The 19608-nt window shown below is 42.1% G+C and overlaps 1 protein-coding gene across 15 annotated transcripts in view; it reads left to right on the forward strand.

Annotated features, from left to right (window-relative positions):
- The window catches only part of LOC119555029 (collagen alpha chain CG42342), a 72866-nt gene that overhangs the window by 4057 nt on the left and 49201 nt on the right, over positions 1-19608 (forward strand). For all 15 annotated transcript variants that reach the window (XM_037866303.1, XM_037866178.1, XM_037866244.1 and 12 more), the window contains exon 2: positions 6428-7661. In XM_037866303.1, coding sequence (XP_037722231.1) covers positions 6944-7661 — 718 coding nt within the window. In that variant the 5' untranslated portion in view covers positions 6428-6943. The remainder of the gene's footprint in view (positions 1-6427; positions 7662-19608) is intronic.

Below are 19608 nucleotides of genomic sequence, written 5' to 3' on the forward strand. Positions count from 1 at the left end.
ACAGGAGATGTATGTATGTTTTCCAGGCGGAGATGGAGATGGACGGGGAAAAGGGACTGGATGGGTGGCTGGTGGAAGCCCACAGGTTGCAGGCAACAAATTACTTAAATGCCAAGCCGAAAAGTCTGGCAGAAGCTTATGTGAAATTTTAAATTGGCGAGGGGCGTGGAACGAACGATGGTTGGTGACTCTCTGTCCCTCTTTTTGCGGTTACCTTGCACTTTTGGCCGCAACAAACCGGTGACACATACGAGGCCGAGTGAGAAATGAGACAACATTTTATGGTCCACAGCCAGTTTTCATTAAAATTGCGACTTTGTAGGGAGGTGGATTTTGGAAGTACACACTAAAGTGATTATTTACGACACGTCTTAAATTTAGTGAAATTTTTTAATTATCAAAGAGGGAACTACAATTTAAAATTTCTTATATACTGATAAATTTGCTACAATTTTTTAAGGATCGAAAAGATAAATGTACTATACATATACAGTATAATTTACCTAATAATGGAACGGGTTATCCGATTTGTTTTCGGGATGGTCTTGCACTCCTGCATTCAACTTAATTCGGGGATTATCAATAATTTGCACAACCATCTTGGGATTTGTCGGGAGATTATCTTGTTCGTTTCGGGTTTGAAGGGTTTTGCAAACACATTTGTTCAAGATTGTCCATATAAAGCATCTGTTTTGTGAGCTAACTAGTAATTGGAATGCTATATTCTGATCCCAATGAAATGCTAGAATCAATAGACCCTTTTAAAATAACCTTTTCTCTGTGCAACAGAAGCCACCTAGATGTATCGTCCATACATCTAGCTTATCACATCTCATTCATTCACCTCCATGTTCCCCTGCCTCTCCTTGCCATTTCCCACGATGTGGGGCCATTTCCAGCTCAGGTTGCATTCTCATTGGCAAACTCGTGTGCCTTCAGTGCAGAAGTTAAGCGCTTTTCTATGCCTTCAGTGCCAGATCAGAGCGCAATTGATGGCCAGCAGCTTAGAGCCTTTAACCCGCCTTAGCCGCAACATGACAATGCCACACAGAGAATGAAAGAGGAAGAAAAGAGGAGAGGAGGAGGAGGATTTGGCCAGACGGAGATGGAGACCAAGACCACGACCAAGAGCAATACCAAGTCCCTGCCCCCTGTCGAATGTCCAGCTGTGTCTGTTTACATAGCCACAGCTCTTTAGCAACCCGTCTGGACATCGTTTTATGTTCATCTGGTCCGGGTTTGTGCTACAATTTTCGCCTCAGACGGGCAACAGGGGGTTAAAAATTGGCAAGGGCAGGTGGAGAAGTGGAGGCCCTGCGGGTTTGGTCAGTCCGTTGGACGACCTTTTCGACGGGGTCGCGGATTTACATTTGTTGCTCTTCGCTCGGCGCCAACCCATTCATAAAAACGCACGCAAAGTCAAGCGTTGCAAGTTGAAGGTTGCCCCGCCAGTGGTTTTTCCACCCCCCTCCTCACCCACCATCCCCCACACCACCCCCTCTTTTTTGCCCACCTTGCACTCGCCTCCTGTGCTCGAGCTTTTATGCAGTTAAGTGCTTAGTTGCGTGTAACTTTACACTGTTTAACAAACTCACTCACTCACCGCACAGTGAGTCAAAGGAGTTCCTGAAAAGAAGGGGTGTGGAAGGGGTGAAAAGGAAGTGGAAAGGGCGGGATCACTGGTTGCCAGTAGGCGACTTCCACTATACAAAGTAAGTGTGATTTTGTCGTGTGTGCCAACTGCAAATAGAAAGAGCTACACAAGAAAAACTTTTAGCTTCTCTTACTCATGTTTTATAAAAAATGTTAAGATTTACATATTGTAGTTTACAATTACTATATAATTGCTTAAAACCTTTTATGAGGTTTAGGTATAATGGTAAGAGATTAGGAAAACAATTGCTTCTTTTTGGTACAAAGATGCCTTACCATAAAACTTGATAATAAACATTTTTCGAAAACTGCTTTGTTAAAAGTAAATCAAGTTTATTATTGTACTTTTAAAACTGTTACATTATAAGGTTCACATGATTTTTTTCACTGTACATAAGGACATTTATTAGAGTTAGTTAAACTAACCATTCGCTGGAGTGTGTCAGCCCAGAGTTAATTAGGATTCCTCTTAGGTTGTTAAGCACCTTGCTGCCTCAAATGAAATCAAATAAAGTGAATGGTGGCCATAAAAAAGGAAATACCTGGGCACCAGGATGTGTGGAATTTAGCAGAGATAAGGTTAGAAAAAAAACCTGAAGTGGGTTCTGCAAGAAGGAAAAAAAAGAGGTAATAGGAAGTCGGGTAGCCAAGTAAACAAAAGCAAACATTGCGTGCCAAAATTCCGGAAATTTTTAAGAGTCACAGCATGTGTAAGCTGAATTTTTACAACCAGACACATACACACACACACACGACACAACACACACCCTAGACCACACCACCACACTCTCAGCTCCTGGGCAATAACCCATACCGCCACCCCCTCATCCGTCTAATTCCATTCCTTAGTGCCATGTTTCCTGTCTAAGTGCTAAATTGAAATTCCAAAATTAAGTAATTTCTCCCAAGGGCAGCTTCTGCTGGAAATCTTTACCAAATACGAACATACACCCAACGGAGGAGTGGCCACGCCCATAAGTGTTGCGAAGGAACGCCCACAAAGAAGCAACAAACAGTAAAATACACGATAACAACAAGGCTGGGAAATGAGTTGCACTATTAGTTTTTGGCATGGGTGTGCATATATGTGGAGCTGCCTCATAAAAAGAAAATCCTTACCAAACTGTAAAAGTAGCAGCAACCGCATCTACATGAAAACAAGCTGTAAAAATTATAGGGAAATGGCAAACGACGTATTTTGTTACGGACATTAAAGCTAACGCCAAGATATTCAGTGTATCCAGTGACTCGCATCGTTTAATCCTAAACTAGAGAGCTGGCATATAAAAGTGAAGAAATATCTCAAAAGACCGGTTGAATGGGTCGGACTGTAAGATATGGACGTAGGCAGGGCGTAAAATGTTATAAAGTATCTTATGCGTTTTTTACGAGCCGCTGCAAAGATTTACTCTTCTCTGGTATAAAGGTTGTAAGTAATAGTACTAATTGGTCTTGTTCTTGGATTATTCTATCTGGTGCAAGAAAAAAAAAATAAAAATTCATTAAAAGTAACTCATTCCTTTTGAATCTTAAGTCCCTATGCTTTTGATTCCCTTGTTTGCTTGCCACTTCCTTTTTTTTCGGGTTACTTCCAGCGGAACCTTAATCAAAATCGAAGTGGCTCAACACTTTCTATGGCTGCTGTCCTCCAAAATCGAAAGTTTGCCAATTCATTCCGTCACCAGCCACCACCCACCACTCACCACCCGTTTTCCCTTTTGCAACATTGTCGTTCCTTCGTGCCCCTGTTTCAGTTAACTTCAAGGAACTTCTTTTCTACTTCAGCTTCCTCAATATTTTTCAATTTAAATGATGGAGCCGGAGGAAATAAAGGGAGAAGCAAGGAAATGATGCTTCACACTAGTGAGCAAGGGGTTGAGGGTTCTAAGTCCTGGCTGCCAAAAAAAAGTGAGAAAGGGAAGCGAGGAAACTTAAACACTTCTTGCATTTTTCTTATGGCACGACAACTATTTATTGCCCTGCCCGAAAACCCAGACGAAGCTGTCGAGGATTCCCTGTTGTTTGTTGCTGCCCCTTACTTTTGTAGTGCCAGCAACAAAGTTCTTTGATATGACCGGCGGCAGGGACAACTTACACATGGAAAAACACCATTTTAAATCTAATAAATTAAATTAAATTACCATAAGGTAAATACTAACTTCTCTAAGCATGGAAGTGTGACATTTACTATTTTGCCCTCCTGTAATAAATTAAAGATAAAAGATATCTTTTGATTCTTAAAATAAATAAAAGTCTTATTGGCTAGTTCATAATATAAGACAATGTGGTTTTAATGAAACAAATATTACTTATGGTCTTAAGTACAAGTTTTGTAGGTACATAATATAATCTCTAGCCCACTATAACTACACCTTTTTTAGACGAATGCTAAAGATTTGATAGAATTTCTTTTCTTTGAGTGTAGTACAACGATTCCTGGAGTTGACTACTATGATGATGACGTTGAATATTGGGATTGTCGATGGTGATGATGAAAAATTCACATGTGTTGCTAACGGCCCGATTATTTTTATTGTTTATTTACTTTGATTTGGCCCTCTTTGCTCTTTGTGTGTGCTATTTGGCCATCATGTTCATGTTTTTATTTGCCACGACCGGACCCGTGGCCATGTTCTTATTCGGGTTATTTGGGTTTGGTTTGCGCATTTGTGCGTAACGAATAAATTTAGCAAAATAAATAAGGACAATAATCCCTTTGAATGCATTGCAATTGAGCTTTTTACAGCCATTGACTGTAACCCCATCGCCCACTAAAATATATAGAGCACATACACACACACACACTTGGGTGTGCACACTCATACAGAGACAGAGACACGGACACACGTACGTGTGGCACTTAACTCAACATTGTTGGATGGCTTAGAAAGCTTTTGCCTCTTGGGCAGGATTCCATTCCGTTTTTCGTCGTCCGGCTAAAACCATTTCAATTCTGGCTTGATTTGCATTTCAATTCCAAATCAAATTTTTCAATTGCCAGCTGGACGCACACACAGCCACAGCCACACGCCCACACAAACGCCTATCAATATGTGTGTGTGCTAAGTGGCCGCACACACACCAGTTTAATTCAATTTGGGTTGGAAGGGCGAACAAATTCATAGCATACTTTGCAGCGCTGCTTGACCGATTCGATTCGGATGCGAATCTTGAAAACTCCTTTCTCCCCATGTAATTGACAAAAGCTGCGCTCCACAGCTCCTCCGCTTCGAAATTCGAAATCAATTTATTTTATATTGAGTTAGCTGTCCCCCAGTTTCTCCCGGAATAGCATTAACCTTTGGCAGTTACATTGTGTAACACCGAAATCGATATGGTATGGTATGGTTTGGTAGGGAGCTGGGTTCCGGAATCGGGAGTTCAGTTCAGTAGCCAGCCAATTGCAGTGTCAGCTTAAAACTCAGCCAGTGAACGAACAATGAACCTCCTCTCTACACACTTGCTCGTATTTGTTAAATTAAAAGCTTCTCCACCGCCTTGCAGTTGTTATTGTTGTTGCCCGGACAGCGACGTCATCATCAGCAAAATCATCATCGTCGTCTTCATTTGCCATTATTGGCTGCGGAGCGCACAAGACTTTCAATTAGTTTTATTAGGGTGTTCCAAACATTCCATTGACTCTTGAAATGAAGGGGGTTTTTAGGGGTAGGGAAGGTGATGGGATTTGGTGCTATGGGATATAGTATCAAAGTATCCATTGTTGTTTTCAACCCGATGCTGCTTCTGTTTGATATTGGCCTTTTGACTTTTATGCTTTTTTTTTGGGGCTTGGCGCAATTTTCGCTTTTTGTGGTTGCGGCCTGGTTCCTGCGTTTGTTGTGGGGCCTTTTCAATGGCACGTTTTGTTTTTCGAGTTTTATTTGGGGGGCTCCCCTTATTGTTGTTTTGGTTGTGAGGCGCATGATTGCGCAATATTATATGTATAAATATGTGCGCGTGTAAATAATGTTAAATCAGCAATTTAGGCCGCAATCAGCAAATATTTGATAATTGTAGAATTAAAAGGTTTTAAATGAGTTTTAATAAAAAAAGAGCAATAACTTATCTCCCCTTTTGAATTATTAAGCAATCCTCTTAATTATCCTTGGGTAATAGGTTTAAACTTTTTCGAAAACTTCTGCCCAGGGCTACCATATAGGTCAACTTTTGGATACTTTCTTAGCTGTTGTGTTTTGTTTTTATTATTTTTTATGGGAAACTTGTTAAAAAGTTCTCAAGCTCATTTCATTTCTCTAAAGAGCATTACAGTTCCGTTGTCCTCCCCTCCGTCTATTCACTGGGTGCAATAATTTCCACTTTATGACTTTTGTATTGCCAAACGCCCTTCTGCTGGCGATGGCATGTGGGGCAGAGTTGAAGGCAACAAATGTTTTTGACACGACAAGTCCATGGGTCAAATGCCTTTCCCCGCTTTTTTTGTTTTTTTATTTGTTTCTTGTGTTTTTCTTTTTAAACGTTTTTTTTTTATCACTGCTACTTGAGCTAGAAAAAAAGTTTTGTGCGAAAAAGTTTCGGTTGCCCGATTCTTGTGAGGTACTTGGATCTTAGCTCGGTTGCCCTGGCTGCGGGTTCAGCACGCCTGGTTGAACTTGGTAGCCAAGTCAGCGAGCCCGGCTGATTATTGAAAATGTGGCGACACCGCCGACGGTCCAGTTTGCACATAATTCAAGGGGTAGAAAAAATATACGTAGCCCTAAGAAAAGTTTGGCCCAACTTTATTTTTCACTTTTCTTCTCATTCTGTGTCGTTGCAGTTGAAAAGTGAACGCCGAGCTAAACAAGTTGCAATGTGAAGAGCCCTGAAAGGACAAGTGCGAACCAAAGAACAGGACTTGTCAACGACTTGCAGCAGCAGGAGCAGGAGCAGCTGCCACAGCAGCGATTGACAGGACGAAAAACAAAGCCCAACTGGCTGAGAGGACTTCCTACTCGAGTGGCACGGCCAACAAAAGTTTAACGTTGTTTTTCCGTTCCATGGCCCCCGGAAAACTGCAGCAACGGGGCGCAATGTGCTGGCCAACTACCGCAGTCGAAGAATAGAAAGAATAGAAAATCACTCGAAAAAGCCTTGCCCGAAAACAAAAAAAAAAGAAAAGGGTAAAAATAGAGAGAGGAAAAACGGAGCAACCACTGTGCGGTGCAGCATATGTGTGCTTTTGCTGTGCTCTTTCTGTGATGCCACAAGGACACAAGGACACTTCAAGTGACAGCAACATACGCGAGTTTTTCGTTCGTGGAGAGTCCACCATTTCCATCTAAGACGCAGCAGTATGCGCAAGCACAAAGCGCCGCCCAGCGGCAGTCCAAGGACAATGCCCCAGGATATTTCCCAATCGGAGCAGTCGGCGGGAAACGGGGAATCCCCCGCAGCAGCAGCAGGAGCAGGGGCTGTGGAAACCCCTCAGCAGAGCCTTCTCCTGGGCCACAATCCTGCGGATGGCTCCGCATCGGCTGCCGTCGCTAGTCGCCTGGCCCCGCCCCCCTGTCAGCCTCCCATCAGCAGCAGCAGCAGCAGCAGCAGCAGTGTCGCCACCAAGGAGCGACCTCGTCCCACAGTCCGGTTCATATCCCTGCTGCACGTGGCCAGCTACGTGCTCTGCCTGTGCGCCTTCAGCTTCGCCCTCTACGGCAATGTGCGGCAGACGCGGCTGGAGCAAAGGATGCAGCGCCTCCAGCAGCTGGATGCCCGGATCGTGGAGTTGGAGCTTAGATTGGAGCAGCAGCAGCTGCTCCACTGGCCAGCCGACCAGACGCAGATCCTGTCCAGCAATCCCAGTGACGGCGAGAGTGCCACTGGTAGCGGCAGCAACAACGGCACCAGTCAGCACTTGGCGTTGCACGTGCGGCGGGAACTGCACCGCCTGCGACGGGATGTCTCCCATCTGCAGCTCACAAGGCGCCAGCAACGTCGCCAGGCGGCAGAGGCGGCGGCAGCAGCGGCCAGCGGAGAAGGGGGATCCGGCGTTGGACAGTGCCAGTGTCAAGCAGGTGAGCTTATAAATTATATATCTTTTTAATATTTTGATCCGAAACGAAAAAGAAATTGTTTTTACAACCTTTTTATTTTATTTCTATTAAGAATCTTTCATAAACGAAGTCTAAGAAGTTTTTACATCGTTTTGGGTATTTTTAATTTTTTCGAACCTTATAAGATCCTTGAAATATTGTTAGGCTTATCATAATCAAAGTCTTGGGTCAAAGAAGTTTCCATCCCATTTAAAATTTTTTTATTTTTATCTCGAAAAATCCCTAATATACGTCTACAGTAATTAGTACAATTTGTAAAGAAATCATCATACCTTATAGATCCATAAAATGAATGTAAATCGTTATATTTTTTACAAATAGCATAGATGTATGTAACTCCGAACCTGTGTTGCAGGTTGCTATCATTATTTAAAATTTGTACATTTTATGCGACTCGAAAATGTTGGAAAGTGCAGTTTTTATTGATCGTTTTAACAAAAAGCCAAAGGATTAAAATGTGTGTTAGGATTTAACAAGAGAGAAACCAATTTAAATGGAAAATATTTGCTCAATAAACATAATTATTCCAACTAATCGATTAACCAATATCTGCCAGCTGCTAATAATTTTGGCTACTTTATAATTAAGCTGTCAATTTTAATTGCGAGTGTCAACTCCCTCTTCGAAATTTTCTGTTTGGCTAACCAAAGACTAATACCTTTAACCGATTACGGAAACTGTAAATGTTTTTCCTCTTTAATAAGGGGGTCTTTGCGACATACAAACACATGAATGTGTACCTTTCCCTTAATATTGGGATATCTTGTCACTCTTTGACAGCCACAATGTTGGCCATGAACATGAGCCGCCTACATTTGCGGTCAGCGCGCAATTGGTCAGAAATGTCAGGCACACACACACTCTGGCAGCCACACCCACACACCCATAAGTCAACAAGTCGTTGGTGCCCGTCTGTGTGAGCCCTTTGTGTGTTTGTGTGGGCCACGAAATTTAATTATTTGGGTACGGGCCAAATTTATGGTAGTTTAGAGATTTCATTAATTGGAAAAGTGTTTTCCCCACCGCCCTTAACGCACACACATACATCCATGCGAGGGGCTTTTCCTTGAGTTTTTCCCAATTTTCCTGTATACGCTTTTTTTCGTCAGCTTTTGCCCGTCTCTGGTGACATTACCGAAACTTTGATTACTCGGGGATTAGCCGAGCACTCCCCGGCACACACACAGCATACACACTTGCATAAATAAGCACTTGGGAAGTGCCAGTTTGCCTTGTGGTTTGCATAAATTTCGCTTAAAATACTTTTTGAAAACTTTTGCGACACTCACGCAGAAGCTGCAGAAGCTCTCTTAAGGGAGATGGAGCTGGAGTTGAAGCTGGAGCAGGATTCCCCTTACCATCCCGAAAGTCTGGTCGCATTAACGCAATTTGTCTTGACATTCGCACAATTAACTCAGCCGCTAAGCTGCCGGACAAACTTTGGTGGCTAATCCCGCTGATTCTGATTCAGACTGCCGTGCATTGAGCATATGACGCATACGCAACGTAGGACAAGGGGTCGAAACCAAGGCCAAAAGGCCAGTAAACGCTCGACGCAATTATTTAACAACTTTGCCAATTCCAGCGAAGGAAGCTGCAGACGAGATAGGGACACAAAGTTTTATAATCGATGCGCTGGCAGGTCGAAAGTTTCGTCCGCCTGGCAACGGTCGAAGTTTCTTTTCAAAGTCACTGCATATAAATAAATTTCTCCCCCACTCAAAATGAGAGCGAGACAGGAGTTTGCCCCTCAAAGGATCCTTGATAAGCGCGTGCCAGGACATATAGCCTTTTGCACAACTTTAAGCCCCGCAATAATAAATCAAAGGAGCTGCGGGGGCGCCACAAGCACTTCACTTGTCACTTGCTTATCTGAGGCATAGACGATGCGGCAAAGTCATCATCGGTTAAGCCAAGTTTAAGGGAAACTCCTCCCGCATATATGCAGGCTAGGACTATAGATTCTCCCTTCTTTTTTGGCAGTATCTCGATTGCCTGCGAAGTTCACGTCAAGGACATTGCAGTTGCTGGCGAAAGAGACTGCCGCATGCCGATTAAGTCGATTAGTTTTGGGCTTTATCGACGTTTTCCCCCTCAGTTTTGCTGGGAAATTGATAAAATTAGTGCGACAGCAGTTGGCAGTAGAGTGCCATTTCATCGTAGGATGCATTAAAACCAATCCCACATTTTGGTAAGCGAAACGGAACTGAACAGTGGAACGGTGGTCTCTTCAACAACATTCAGGGGGCTTCAAGAGCCCCAAGGACTTGAATGGATATTAATCCGTTAAAGTAGTGTGTTGGAAAGCATTATTTATGCATATTTAAAATAAATACGGTTCTGAACGAAAGCAGATTAAATACATTTTTTTAATAATGCATACCAGTTTGCAGACCGCAATAAACCTGCATTATTAGTTATAAATGTACATTTTTTTTACACTTTTAAAATGCTAAATTTAAAATGCATTGCATATTTTTTCACTTACATTTTTAAAACGCTTAAAGTGACTGCCAAATATGTATCAATTTAAAATTCATTGGTATGCACAGAAAGAATTTGAATAAATTGGTTTGGGTTATGTAAATATTTGTTTAAAGCCTAAAAAAATCTTATCAACATGAATTTGAATTTTCCCGGCATTGGCAAATAGCTCTCACTTTAAAGAGCTAATTCCATTGATTAACTAGATAGCATTAGAATAATTTTAATGTATTTCCCAGAGGTGGGTGATTTCCCTGTGGAATCTGCAGCTTAAAGTTGCTGTGCTGCTTTGCACATTTCATTTTTTATGAGCATTCTAAATTTTAGCATTCAAAATTTATGAGGGTCCCATGGTGCAACCACAAACACACAGGGACATGGCTGGCTGGGCTTGTCAAACTGCAAATGACATTTGGCCACTTCTCATCCACTCGCATCCTTGGCCAGGCATCCCGTCCCATCCCAGTTCATCCGAAAACTGCTGTTGCATCCGCTTTGAAGGGGATGAGTATTGGGTTCCAGGTCCCTGAGTCCCGAGTCCAGAGATCTACAGTTCCAGCGTTTGGGGTTAAGGGTTGAAGTTTAGGTAACGATACACGGGTTCAGTCCGGTTCAGTCTGCTGCCTCTCTCGTTGTCCAGCTGAAAACCCTCAATTTATCATAGCCGAGCGCAAAATCCACTTTACCAGCTGGGCCAGCGACATCGTTGGCTGCGTGTGACATTTTGCAAAGCCAAAATATGTAGAACATGCCACAGAGACACATCCAGATAGTCGAGGACCCCGACTCGTCCTCCTTTCCATCGCCAGGACTCTGAAACACACGTAGCCACTCACTCACTCACTCAGTCGCCCACTGAAAGAGCAGCAGTTAGAAAATGGCATATGAACTATGGAAATTCCCAATTAGGTTTTAATGCGTACAAGTGCTTTTTATTCACTGCAATTTCTCACTGGCTTCCTTCCCCGACTGCCACAAAGCCGTTGGTGTACCATACCATATGGATAAGGATGGGCTTCTTCTCCCGGAATTCAACTCACGATTCCAGATTCAGGGTAGAAATAGGAACTCAACTCGGCAGCAACATCCCCTGTGTGTCTGTTGCGTTTATTTGCCAGTCATAAATTTCAATCACGTTGCCGGCTATAACACCGAGTGGATATACTCCATATATCAGCTATGCTCTCCTGATTCTCGGCCTTTTCCTACATGTGCTGTACGGTAGCCGTAGCACCTGCGAACCCCTCATAGCCTGTTAGATTTCCTTTTTTTGGCTGTCAGTGCACAGAAAAAAATGGATATTAAATAATAAATCATGATTTTGGGAGTAACACAAAAAATGCTATGTTGAAAGTATGAAATGATAGATAAAAGAGGGAGAAGAGGGAGTCTTGATAAAGACTTTATACTAACAATGAAAAAATTTAAACTTTGCTAAAATCTCGGAACTGAGATTTACTTTGCAAATAAATAAGGTTAGATTTTTATATAAATTTCTTTTTGGCTTACATTTTTACAGGCACTTAAATTGTTAAATAAATACCTAATACTATTTAAGGCACATAATTTAAAAGAAGAAATATACTTTATTGTAGGCTCTAATATTCTTAGAAAAAAATCTCCTTTCCGATAATATTGGCTATAGTTACCGTCTTATTTTGTATACCTTGATATAATATGATTGATAATATAGGGTCATTACTACCCAAGATGTGCGAAATTGATACGGGGGCAAGGTTTTTTCTGTGCACATGTGCCTGTGGTTGTTTAGGGCGTGTCGAGGCGGCCGAGTGACAAAACCACCCATTGCCTGGTCCTTCAAGCGTGCCCACAGAGGCTTGTGCGGTTTTCGGACTACCGAGCCCCTGAACCACACACCTCGATTGGGTTTCGACCAGTATCGATTCTACCGGCCTCTCAATTGATTTCCTTCGTTTTCGTTTTCAATTTGCCAGGGACATTTTTGTTTGTGCTCCTTGCTATGTCGTTAGTTGGGCTTGGGTTTGGGTTTGAGTTTGTGTGTTTACGTTTGGCTGGACAGACCGGGCTGGTAATTTGTGACTTTGCGTGACTTTTGGCCTACCTGCGTGGCCCAGGAACAGGACCACCACTCCTTGATTGCCATTTAAATGCTGCGCTAATAGGCCAATAAACCATTTCGCTGCACAAAAGATATCAGAAACCAGCGCAAACAACAACAGCAACATTTATTAATTAGTGAGAAAAAATTAATGCGCAACTGTCATCATTACTCCTGCCCCATCCACGGGATCCTTCGTTGGACATTGGTGGCGGATATGGCCATAAAAATATCCGTCTACCCGCCCACACACAAACACACAACAATGTTCGCCAGCGGATGCCACATTTGTTGACAAATTTATTTGTCGTGTGCCACGCTGACACGCCCCCTCCACTTTTGTTTTATTTGTGGTCCCATTTCCAGTTTCAGCCATCTCATCGATGTGCGTTGCTCGGCATTCCTTGGTGGGGAGCAAAAAAATGCTATTAAAAATATCACAAGAGCCCAGGCGAACAAACTAAAACAGAAATAAAATAAGGCAAAGTAAATTCATTGGCAAAACCACACAGAAAGCCAGAGAAAAGGAGGAAAAAAAAAAGAAAGAACTGGAATGTATTACCCGGGAAAAAAGGAATTTCATAAATTTCATCTGATTGCGTTGCAGATTTACGGGGATGTGTGAGTCTGACTTTTATTTTTGGCACGTAATGCCATTTTTTTCCTCCGTACCGAGAGATCATTTTAATGAGCCAAAAATGTAATTTGTCTGCCTGGAATCTTTTAAGCCTGTTAGCTGGGTGAGTTCATTTAAATTCAAGAGCGCTCGAAAGTTATATTTTTATGGCGAACGCGACCGTAAATATTGCAATTGGCGGCCGTGTCCAGTGGGATGTAAAAGAGTGTGGAAATTGATGTTAAATTAAATTATGGAAAACCAATCGACCTGTGGGTGAGAGTTAAGGATTGGTTTTTATGGAATTCGGTGGAACTTTTTTTCTGGCTAACCAAACTGAGTAGTTCAACTCCTTTAAAACTAATATATTTGTAAAATATGCCGCATGCATTTCAATTTGTGAATCACTTTAGATTATTAATAAGATGAATTTAAAATGCAATAAACAAAACTCTTAAGAAGTTCTCGGAGAGTTACATAATTTATCAAACCACAAAATGCTCTTCAGTGTGGGATTATTCCCATAAACCCAAGTTTTATTGCTTTTTAATTCACTTTGAGCATTCGCCCCACATCTGTCAGTGGAAATTATGCATTTGAAAACCAAATTAATTTATTTGTGACTTTTTCTTCGCTTGTTTTCAAATTGGTGATAACTTAATTAAGGAGGCAATAAATAAATTAGTAAAATGGGAATGTGTGAATGGTTTGTAAAATTAGGATAATTTACCATATAATTCGGTAAAAGCACACACATCCGTTGCGATTTTTTCATTATCCAACCACTTAGCTCGAATTTCCTCACTAATTGTCAATATCCACACTCTAATTTCCCATTAGCAAGCTACTTTTAGTAAAGAATATTTGTCTTTGAGTAAAGCTGCCACTGACATTAATTTGTCGCTTTTTTTCCGTTAGCTGAAACCAAAAAATAACTTGCTAATTAGGTAACAAAACTTCGGAAAAAGAGCGATTCGATGGGAGGAGATCTCCAGGGGCATATCATCAATCAAGTGAAATCCCAGCGCCGTCCAAGCTGACATTCCGTGTCCTTTTAGTCTGTCTGTCATGCTGCCATGTGATTTTGGTTGTGTGATGAAGTTCAATCAACCGCGTCCAAAATGCTGAGGGTTCAGGTACTCGTGGAGCTACAGATAGATATATGCTGCCGAAATATAGGTTGTATTTGTATGCCTTTGCAGCTGCGACTGGATGGGACCTGCATTGGTTTCGGCCCGATTCGATTTCCCGTTCAGTTTGGCTTCATTTGGTTTATTAGCCACATATGCTTGGCTTTTCCTTACTGTAAAGCCATGCCTGGAAAACCCAATTGAGGGCTGCTGCGTAAATATTTCAACGGCAATCTGAAATTTATTCGACTTTTGGCTCGCCAACGATACTGTGGAGCACTTGGACCGATTTCAGCACAGACAGATTTCATTTTTATACATTTACGTGATTTTCAACGGCAATTCAGCGAGTACGGCGACAACGATGACGACGCACATGCTCCAATTTCAGCCCGAAACTCACGTACTTCATTCGGCGGGAGTCTGGGGATCTGGGGGGATTGGGGTCCAGAGATTGGGAACTGTAGACTGGGGAGCTGTGGCTGCTTTATGATTTATTGCCTTGACACTGCCTGTGTGGAGCTGCCTCTGTTTCCACATCCTCCACAGCCTCCACCGTTTATTTAAGCCATCTCTTTGTTTGTCCGTCGGACTATCCGCAATACAAACAGAAATCCTGGTCAAAGGGGGACCAGACCAGACCAGGAACTATTCGTCGCCCAGGATTTGTTGGGACATTCCACAGCACAACATGTCCTCACAGTCCTCACATTTAGCGATAAATACAAGTTTTATGATGGATAATAAATGGCTTCATTCGCGTTGACAAATAGTCTGCCTTCATTTGTTTTTCCCACTGCCATTGTCTATCCGCAGGCCCTGTCTTTGTTTACGTTTTTCTGCTTTTCCTTGGTGTTGTTGATGAAGCTCCTCCGGAAAAGCGGTGCAGTAAATGGGGGGTGGAGCGCCGATAAAGATGATATATGATGGTTTTTGGGCTGGCAATCTTCAACACTCCTCAACTTAGCATGGCCTTCAAGTGGGTGGATTATGTTTTCAGTTCGGGATTAGCAATTACGCTTATAAATAGAATTTCCCTCCATTTATCATCAATTTTTTCTGTTTTGTTCTGCTGAAATCGACTGAAAGTCCGCTGGCAATAATTTTAAACGCAAATGTTTATTGCATCATTTTGAAATTTGAATATGCCAGCTTAATAATGATAGGCACACCCTGAAATTTGGTATGAGTCCCTGTGGATTTTATAGCTAAATAATTTTGTTGCCTTTTATATGGCATTCATTAGCATTTTCCCAGACAACCAGAAACCGAGTTATTCATTTTCAATTTTCGACTATTTATGCAAATGAACCGAGCGCTGTATGCATAAAAGCCGAAAATGTCATCATTTTCTCATTTTTTTATGCCCGTTGAAGCGCAAAATATCACTCATACGCCCCATGGCGAGACCCAAGTACGGCTCATTAGGCCGCAAGAGATTTCTCGTTTATCTCCGCTGCCGCTGTCGTTCGGTCTGATATTTTTTGATATTTTTTAACGTTTCAATCAGATGAGAAATGAAAAGGAAAATCAAAACCCCCATCAATGTCAGGGGGTCGTTGGGGCAAGCCGTTTGCCTTTGCTTTGCTCCATTTGGAGTGTTTTACAATCTGGTAACACAATCTGCTTGTAATGATTTCCCTCCAAAATCAATCTTGACCGGGAATCGGTCATCCATATCCATTTCAGCCGTTTTCTCTGGGCTTCTTTATTTTTTTCTGGACACTGGTTTTCTGTCTTGGCCTTTCTTCTCTGGTGATTCGCCAGCTTAGAAATTAATTGCTCAGACCGACATTCTTACAAATCACAATCGATCATTGTCGAAAGGCCAACGTATCAACAAAAAAAACCCACATATAATATATTAATCGTTAGAGAAAAGAAACTCACTCGGTTTTGGGTTTCCTTCGGATGCTTATTCATGGTCGATTGATTGGTCGTTGGTTATAATTAAATTTTCCTCTGTTCTTGATTTTTTACATCTTTTCCCAGAAAATTCAATAAAATTTCAATGCTAAGCATCGACTCCCCCGTCGATTTTAAGTGCGTTTCCCTGCGAGTCAATAACCATTTCAATGCTACTGTGCGTGATGGCTGGGGCATGAGTAATTGGCCATTGTCGAAGGGATGGGGATTGGACTCAGGGACTTGGACTTTGGAATAGGGTGACAGCCGAAAGAAACTGCACTGCACTGCGAAGTGGACAGCTGGGCGAACTGGTTTCTTGCAGTTGATGTTGATAAATTATGGTCTATAAATAGTGACCGCTCGAGGGTTTATCCTTTTTTTTGCATATCTTATGTGCTGGGAACATAACTCCCGAGGTGTCCGGGTCTTTATCACAAATTTTCATGGTTGCTTTGGCTTCAATTGAAATTCGATCCGGGCAATCTCAGACAGATAAGAATCCTCCACTGGGATCTAATTTCTGAAGTGGAAGCCGAGAAATAAAACTATGACTGCTGCTTGGGGGGAGAATCGATTCGATGGGAAACTCAATTATCTGGTGCCTCTTTTGCCTGAGTGAACCGCATCAAAGCGAGAGCGGTGACAACCCTTTTCGGATTTTCTAATGGAGTGGCAAGAATTACCTTTCGAAGGGGGTTTCCTTTGTCATCGCTTCCTGGGGCCGAAGGATTCGTGCCAAAACTCAATCAAAAGTGTCGGCGTTTGTCACCATTTCCCTTCTTTTTTTACCACCGCGCCCTTTTCGCCGGCTATGCAATTAAGTCGAGCTTGGCTCTGTGGGTTTTTCCTTTTTGACTGTCTGGTTTGGCCTGGGCGCGCCTTGTCTGGTCTCGCGCATTTGCATTTTGGCCCAAAACGCGTTTCTGCCAGGCATGCAACGTGGTTAGACCACCGCATCCGCACTCGCATCCACAGTCGCATCCGCGGCCTCTGCCGCACAATTGGAGCGTTTCCAAAGCGTTCCTAAATCTAATCAAAGTGCCCCCGACTCTGGGTTGTCGTCGCCGTTACCAGGCTGTTGTCGTTGTAGTTTGTCGCCTGTTTACCAATCACTGACGCCTTTCTTTCGCACTCGGCCCGCATTGCCTACCCACTCGCATGGGCTCCTTTCCATAGTCTCACATCACACCTCACTTGGGGGGCATACAGAGGGGTAAGTCGGTCGATCGGCTGCCATTTCGCCATTCAAATTACCAACAGCAACGGCAGAAACAACTGCAGTCTGCAACTGCAACACGTTTTTCAAGTGCATGGCAGACAACACCTTTTGACACGCTCGTTGCCGCTGCTTGTCGCGGGTTCCACTGTCATCCGTGTCTGCGGTGACCACTGTACGGTGATACTCTTCACCGGGAAAGGAGTTGACTTTTTACGATCGACTTTAGGTTATCATATTGTACCAACTTATATGGTCAAACCCATAATTGTGTGAAATGCTTATTTAGATAATAAGCTCTTATAGTAGTGTCATAGAAAATTTGGTTTCGGTTAGATAAAAAATAGATAAAGGAAACAATTTTATATTAAGGGAAATTTGATCCAATTTCAGAAACTTTATAATTATAAATCTAAACTAAATCTAAAAACAAATCTCTTTAATTTTTAAAAACAGTTTATGAATAAAGATTATAATTTTGTTATCGGTGTCATAAGAATCTGTTATTAGTTAAGTGTAAAAAAGGGAAAGATACGTTTATTTTAAATCATACTGGATTTGATTTAAGGAATATAATAGGAAGATACTTAAGCTGCACTTAGGATACAATGCTAATTTGTCTCTCCAAGAGTACTTAATGTCTCGACTTGGCGTCTGTCTTGGTTGCAACCAATCATTCTTGCTTTCATTGGACTTGCCTAGCTAAAACTGCGACTGGGTTTCTGGTAGGTTTTTGGTCCGGCTGGTTTGGTGGCAGAGTCGTTGCCTCCGCTGGGGCTTTTGTGGTTTTGCGTCCGCCTGTCTGGGTCTTTTGTCACACTCATCTTCGTCGGCCGTTGTCACGTCAGTTTCATTGGAATTGCATTTTTTTTGGACCACTCGACAGTCGAACGCAGTACGCATGCGCAACGCTTTTGGGAGGTAGGTTGTTCGGTTCGGTAGAGCTGCAGTGGATTCCCTTGTCCGCTCCTGTCGCACCCATCGAAGCGACGACCAGTTTGTCAACCAGTCGCCGGGGTAGCTTACAAATTTAATCAGCTTTAAAAGTCGGGTCTTGGGACTTGGGGCTTGTACAGAAAAAAAAAAAACAAATTATATTCAAATCCGTTTCCACCGAATTCCCCTTAAAATCAATGACCATATTTATTGCCTTGTTAAGAAATTTAAAGAGAAAAACACTGAGAAAAAGTCTTGCAATTATTTAAAAGAGCTCATAAATACCACGGAATCAATCAAGAATAATGGAAATGATAAAATCAAATAAGTTGATTTTAAGAAACATATCATCTTTAAGAATAAAAAAAACACAGAGATCTTTAGATGGTTTTAGCATTTTAAGTTGATTATTTTTTCTTAGATCAAAGTTTTTACACCATATTATAAAAACAGTTTTCATCCGTTTGGAAACTTTTAAAAAATACAAAAAATTAATTCTTTTGGTGCTCAAACTATACTTTATTTTAGTATTCCACTCTATTTTTATTGGCATTTTACAATTTACACATTTCTTCTCTGAGTGTGATATTTACCATGCTCCACTTGACTGAGACTTGGTGACTTTGTTGGCAGCGGACCATTCATAACTACGCATCGCTTACGGATTCCAGTTATTCCCTCATTTCGTATGCAAGACGAGTGCTGCATTCTAGAGCATCTTAGAGCAACTTGGAGCTGCACAGTGGGGCTCATTTGAATGTGCTTAAGTCAACGGGAGGGTGATGACTCGGACGCTCGTTCACTTAACACCTCTGCTTTAGTGCACTCATGCATGGCGCTCTTATATTTATTTATTTTTGGCCTTTTCACCTCGCGGGCTTTGTGTGAAGCATTTTAGCATCTTTCAAGAGCTGAGCACACTTTGGTGGTCATAAACAGGGCAGCATTTACATAGTAAAACACATTAGGCATCAGCAAATGCATTTGGTGTAAGTGAAATGTTTATGCAAACAGTGAGAAGAACAAAGAGCGGCCAGATCTTGATCTCTGTGTCCCACTGTGCGGAGACACCCCACTGTACCAACAACACCAAAGAGTTGTCAATTAAAGTCAACACTAGAACAGAGCTGCAACAACGGCGATTATGGAGCCATAACAACGACGACAACGATTGCCGCCTTATCAAGAAAACAGAACTGACGCATCTGACGGGGAAAACCAGGGGAAAACAGGGAAAATAAGAAAGAAATAAGATGACAAGACAGGCGAGAACCTGAAAACAAACACTGAGAATCACATTTATTATGTTTAACAGACCCCCGATGGCGTCAATGCCGCAACACCTTCAACCAAAGCGAAGAGCCGTGAATGTCGAGTTCCAGATACGGATACAGAGATACAGAGATACAAAGAATCGTTTTTATGGCGCTACGAAATGCAGCTTAAAGTTGTCACTACAAATTGGTCTGTGCTGCTAGCAGAGGTTCCACTCTATTTTAATTCGAACTGGGATTCCGGGGTTCTATTCTCATACACAG

This window comes from Drosophila subpulchrella, chromosome 3R, assembly GCF_014743375.2.
Source record: "Drosophila subpulchrella strain 33 F10 #4 breed RU33 chromosome 3R, RU_Dsub_v1.1 Primary Assembly, whole genome shotgun sequence".
Taxonomy (NCBI): Eukaryota; Metazoa; Arthropoda; class Insecta; order Diptera; family Drosophilidae; genus Drosophila; species Drosophila subpulchrella.